This window comes from Squalius cephalus (assembly GCF_949319135.1).
Source record: "Squalius cephalus genome assembly, chromosome: 11".
Lineage (NCBI taxonomy): Eukaryota > Metazoa > Chordata > Actinopteri > Cypriniformes > Leuciscidae > Squalius > Squalius cephalus.
This window is the reverse complement of record NC_137132.1, coordinates 12,946,701-12,952,842: the sequence shown is the minus strand read 5'-3', so window position 1 is coordinate 12,952,842 and position 6,142 is coordinate 12,946,701. Positions and strand designations below refer to the sequence as shown.

Sequence of the window (6,142 nt, the reverse complement as noted above, 5' to 3'; positions counted from 1 at the left end):
TATGTCATTATGAAAAATAATTGAAATAGCTGAAAATTGCTTTAGTAATATGTTTTATATTATATATTTAATTTGAAGTAACAGAGCTATTATAATTCATGGTTAAATCATTTTTGGATGTTTTAGATGATTAGTGAGTCTAATGGTCATGATCAAATAAATATTTTATGTAATAACTGACAAAAAATAAATATATTACACAACATCACATTGGTTGTGAATTATATATTTATTAGTATTAAACTGAATTAAATTAGTGATAACTGTTAAACGGTTCTCTAAGCTGAATCTCTATTAATTGACTAGAAAAAGATACTACATAGGAAGTTAAAAGTATAAAAACTTAAAAAAAAAACTCTTATAGTTCTTATAAAACTATAAGAAAAAGTTTTGTGTAAAACTTTTGTTAATACTTTTATTCTTTCTAGAAAAAAGCTATATATATATATATATATATATATATATATATATATATATATATATATATAACGAAATAGCAAGCATGCCTGATTTGGTTTCAAGTCCCAGCAAAGAATTATTAACAAAACAATAAAATATGCAAGAAAGACTGTGAAACTCCGCCCCACGCTTGAACCAATAGCAAGTACTTAATTTGCATGTGGTCCAACACTTGGTTTAATGAAAGATTTCTGCACATTTCACATTTCCATAAACTTCAAACTGTGTGAATGATTAATATGTCATAACCTAATGATGATACGCTATTAAAATACAGTTTCATAAATTAAACTCACCATAGATGTAACACAAAGCGGAGCAGCGACCCTTATTTAGAAGTATATCCAACCCCTTAAAATGCCCGGATGAACCTCGGTGGTCCGGGGTGCAGGCTTCAAACCTGTAGCTGCCTAGCGGCAGAGTGGTTCAATTCCACCTTTCGGGCGACTAGACAGCAAATATGTGATAATTAAATTTTAATAATACTGTGTAATATCAATGTAATATTTTATTTTAGACCACCACGAGAACATAACTTCTGTTAAACCCGGAAGTTCAGCCGTGAAAACATCCAATCAGCGCAGTAAACACTCCACTGAACCAATCGCGATTCTCACACTAGTATCTGTCATGGGAAATGACGTATGGTGCCCTTGGTTAGCGTTACAGCGTGTGCTGGACTGAGAGGCTAGCAGGCTAATACTGATCATGTAAAATTAAATTAAACATTCTCCGATTGCGTCATTCCCCGGTAAGAGTGATGAACTGTATACAATCTTTTTTCCTTATAGTTATTATTTTTGCATTTCAGCTTTTTGTATTATAAAGCAAATATTTGTATCTTATAAGCTGTAGCTTATCAGCTAGTTTACAGTTTTACTTAATATAATACAACATATGCATACAATAGAATATATGCAGTGTGTATATAATATATAATGTATGTAGGCTATGTATATGTATTTTTTATTATGTATTTTTTGTGTGTGTGTGTGCATTGTCTAATGCATGGACCTACTCAACCCTTCTTTCTAAGGTTTTGTCCTACAGAATGCCTCTACACAAGTATCCACCTAAAATCTGGGAAGCCCTGAAGCTGCAGACGGGCATCTATTCCCGTCTACCCCAGCACTACCTGCGCTCTTTGCAGGACACCACCCCTGCTACTCCAGTGCACTGGAAACCTCTGGGTGTCAAATACAGAGTCAATCCTAAATCTGGACACAGAGAGCGAGTCCAGGATGTGCCTATCCCAGTTTATTATCCGCCAGAATCACAGGATGGACTCTGGGGTGGAGAAGGCTGGATTTCTGGCTTTAGATATGCCAAAGGTGACAAGGTAAGACCGAAGAGAGAACTACTGGAATAATGAATTTAAGTTGATGTGAATTGATAGTACATAAATTAGAATGCAACTTGAAGACATATGACTTACCCTATATTTTTTATATGATATTTACATTGTGGATATGAATGATCACATCAGCTCTCTACAAGACTGCGCAAAACCTGGAAGCCCCAGTTGTTTAACAGAGAGCTGTACAGTGAGATCCTCGACCAAAAGTTCACTGTAACCGTCACATCTCGCACACTGGACCTCATTGATGCCGCTTTTGGCTTCGACTTCTACATTCTGAAGGTGGGAGTCTGTGGCATTTAGTGTGTTTTATTATTTTACAAAAATGTATTACATATCTATATTATTTATTATATATTATTTATCATATATGCCCGATGAAGGTCATGAGACCGAAACGTTGCTAATACATTTTTTTTCATACTTTTTGCAAGTATTGATAGTGTGTAGGATTTCCTTTTGTTTTTTATATTTTAGATTTTTTTGTTCTTCTCTCCTACACACATATCTAATAAAATTATATAATAATATATGTTTATAATGTAATATTTAATGTTTAAAATAGTTTTATTTAATGTTTTTTTTTATTAATATATAACACAATTATAAAGTCCATCTGTAGCATTTAGTATGTTTTATTATTTTACAAAAAAAAAGTCCACACGTCTGTGGCATTTAATATGTTTTATTATTTGACAAAATTGTAATGCATTTATGTAATGTATGTTTATATAGTAATATGTTTTAAAAATATTTTGTATATTTATTATGATAAAATTACAATCATTTTATATAATAATATGTTTGTATTATAATTAGGGCTGTCAAAAGATTAATCGCGATTAATCGCATCCAAAATAAAAGTTTGTTTTTAATAATATATGTGTGTGTACTGTGTATAATTAAATTTGTATATATAAATACACACACATGCATGTATATATTTAAGAAAAATGTGTTATTTATATATAAAAAAAATTATATTTATATATAATATAAACTATATAAATATATATACAGTATATGTATGCAAATATTTCTTAAATATATACATGTATGTGTGTGTATTTATATATACAAAATAATTATACACAGTACACACACATATATTATGTAAACACAAACTTTTATTTTGGATGCGATTAATCGCGATTAATCTTTTGACAGCCCTATAATTATAATATTTATTGTATGTTTATTACTATATTAACAAAATTATGAAGTCCTTTGGCATTTAGTATGTTTTATTATTTTACAAAATTATAATACTTTTATGTTATATATTACATTTAAACATATTTATATTTATTTATACATTTAATATATATTATTATATTACATTATTGTATAAAATATGTAATTTGCTAAACATGCACACATTTAATACAATTAAAAAATGATTCTATTTTGTATGAAATGCAATAAGAATAAATGATTATGTCTTGTGTGAAGGGTTATTCAGTTCAATGTACTGTAAAAGTGCAGATAGAAATCCATTTTTAATGATTTATACAAGAGAAGTTTAAAGCATAATTTGGTCTGAATCTTGTGTGTATTTCTCTTGAATCAGACCCCAAAGCAAGATTTGAACTCCAAGTTTGGAATGGATCTAAAGCGTGCGATGCTTTTACGTCTGGCGCGGAAAGACACGGATCTGTATCCCGATGATCCGTCTCGCAGGGAGAAAATCTACAACCGCTACAAGGTTAGATAAGTTGATTACAAGATGTACATTTGCAGCCTATGGTGTTGATAATCAGACTGTGTGTTTTCTTCCGTTTGCCTTACTCACATCTCTTAAAAGCAGCAGTTTGAGATCGCAGAGGAAGAGGCTGAATGGGTGGGGTTGAGTCTGGAGGAAGCAGTTGAGAAACAGAGACTTCTGGAAAAGAAGGTAATGAAATGAACGGGAATGTGAAGGACGGGCACTGCACGTCCGCTCACTGTCATCTGATAAATCTTACACCGTTTTTTTCTTTCTTAGGATCCAGAGCCTCTTCACAAGAGTTTGGTGAAGCAGTTTGTGGAGGAGCTCACCATTAAGAAGCTCTCAGAGCCTCAGATAGTGGAGAAAAAATGATGACTGTTCTCTTCTCTGCCATACAGTCTGAAGAATAAACAATAATGTATTTATTTTCTATTACCATCTCCAACAACTATGTGCTTGTCTTCTGTAAATATGCCATTTATACTTAGTAATAAATTGATTTGCCAATCTGACTGGAATACCTGATTTTCTGGTGGTGTTTTTTTACTCTGGAACAGCTTTTTTTATTTATTTTTTTTCAGTCTAGTTTCCTAACATACCAGGAATGTTCTCTTTAGGTTCTCTTTTTTTTTTTTTTTTTTTTTTTTTTTTGTAACCATAGACTAATATTCTCACTAAACATATGAGGGAGGTTTTTTTTGTGGAAAAATAATGAGACTTTATACAGAACATTCTCTAACGGTTATTTTTAGGTTTTATTTATTTAAGAAAAATGTATAACACCTGAACATTCTGGGAACCAGAAATGTTGGATGCAACATAATGAGGATGTTAATTAATATACAATTACAATTTTAAGATGTTTATATTTCACATGGTCTGTTTCCTTTCATGCTATTGCACGTTAAACAATAGCTAGTTCTGGTCGCAGAATTGGTTTGAATCAGTCCGCTTGTCTGTGTTTGCCCGTTCAGGAAAGTTGTGTGAATTAGACGGGAGAATTTTTCAGACACTTTCTGCAAGCTACATATTTACGCCAGTAGGTGGCGACAAGTGACTATTCATGAATGACTCATTGAATCATTCACTCAAACGATTCGTTCAAAGACATGAAAGAAACGCCATTGCTCTGTGTTGCTTAGAGACTCAACGGTTCTACTTTGAATTCGTCTGGAAAGTTGTCGGTGAAACAACAAAATATACACAAGTGGCAATATTAAAGGAGAACTCCGGTCAATTTTAACATTGAGCTCATTTTTTTGTACATTTTGGAGTGCTGTCAATACAGAGAATTGCGCGCGTGATCATAGGTAACTAAACCTATGCGCGTGAACTCGGCAATCGACTACTTTGGGCTTCAACCGAAAACAGGATGTAAACACAGGTATTTGCGCTGGCTTAAATAACATCATTTTTATACATATCTTTCACATCTACTGCAGTCAGATTCACTCGTGATCACTCTGAAGGAATCACTCACATTTTCTGTGCAGTTGTAATGACACATCAAGGATGTTAAGAGGCTAAAAGCAGGTTTAATACTTGCCCCATTGAAGTCAACAGGGTGCAAATTTTAAAAATAGAATAACACGGTGTAGGCAACACCGATTTTTGTCGTTGTTCTCTGTATTGACAGCACTCCAAATGTACAAAAAAATGAGCTCAATGTTAAAATTGACCGGAGTTCTCCTTTAAGTCTAAATTTGTAAGTTACAGATTCATTTATTGATTTAAAGCTGTTGTATAAAAGTAATATCCCATTTTTGTGACAAAAGCAGTCTAGTGAGATACTTGTTCAGTAAGCAGTGTGATAGTATGACATTACAATGTCATTTCTGTCAAAAACAAACAAACTAATTCTCATTTATAAATTCACATTACAGAAATAGTGCAAATAGTTATTTTAAAATGCAAATTTTGTGTCTTCTAACAACCTTCCTTTTGGCGCCTTATACTTTATTACAGTGGGGATGGAACCATTGCCCAATACTGGATCTTTTGGCGCCAAATATTTATTACAGTGTGGAGCCATTGCCTAATACTGGACTTTCTGTGAGTGAGGTATCATTTCCTTAGAGCTAGTCAATGTTAAAGATTGCAAGTCTGAAGTTGCATTATAGCCTATCCAGATACACACACAGAGAGGGGGAGGAGAGATCTGCTGCTAACTTTTTAAAGGTCATGAGTCATGTGGACTGGAGTGTGGGAAATCACTTCTCACAAGTGCTCAACACACACACAAATCCTTTGTTAAAAAACACTGACATTCGGATATTAGGTCATAATGAATAAAATAACCTAAAAACAGGTTTTAATAACCTTAAAAACAGAACAACAATTTAAGCAACATGTCTAAAGTTCAATGAAAAACTGTAGGAGGCTATTTTGTCAGAGATTGTGACATGCTGAATGTGTGTGGGCCGGCTATTGTTTTGAAACCTATATATAGTATCAGAGAAGTGCAACAAAGCACAGCAATAGCACTAGTGAATGAGGAAGTAACAGCACACTTTATCTGATTCCCTAATGTCGCTTGAATCTGGAAACGCATATGAAGTCAAGGGTTTGAATTCACACTGTTAATGTGGTGAGGTGGATTTGAAAGGACTTTAGCCATA

At 32.9% G+C, this 6,142-nt stretch overlaps 1 protein-coding gene across 2 annotated transcripts; it reads left to right on the top strand.

Moving 5' to 3' along the window:
- Nucleotides 1–836: 836 nt before the first annotated feature.
- On the top strand, nucleotides 837–4,036 carry mrpl28 (mitochondrial ribosomal protein L28). 2 transcript variants are annotated; one of them, XM_079885056.1, is made up of 6 exons: nucleotides 837–1,210; nucleotides 1,496–1,798; nucleotides 1,946–2,098; nucleotides 3,387–3,521; nucleotides 3,624–3,710; nucleotides 3,801–4,036. In XM_079885056.1, exons 2-6 carry the CDS (start codon nucleotides 1,511–1,513, stop codon nucleotides 3,894–3,896), a joined length of 759 nt encoding a protein of 252 aa, XP_079741182.1. In that variant the 5' UTR covers nucleotides 837–1,210; nucleotides 1,496–1,510; the 3' UTR covers nucleotides 3,897–4,036. The 2 variants fall into 2 exon arrangements, with proteins under 2 accessions (XP_079741182.1, XP_079741181.1); XM_079885055.1 differs by having other exon boundaries at nucleotides 1,080–1,210; nucleotides 3,621–3,710.
- Nucleotides 4,037–6,142: the final 2,106 nt, after the last annotated feature.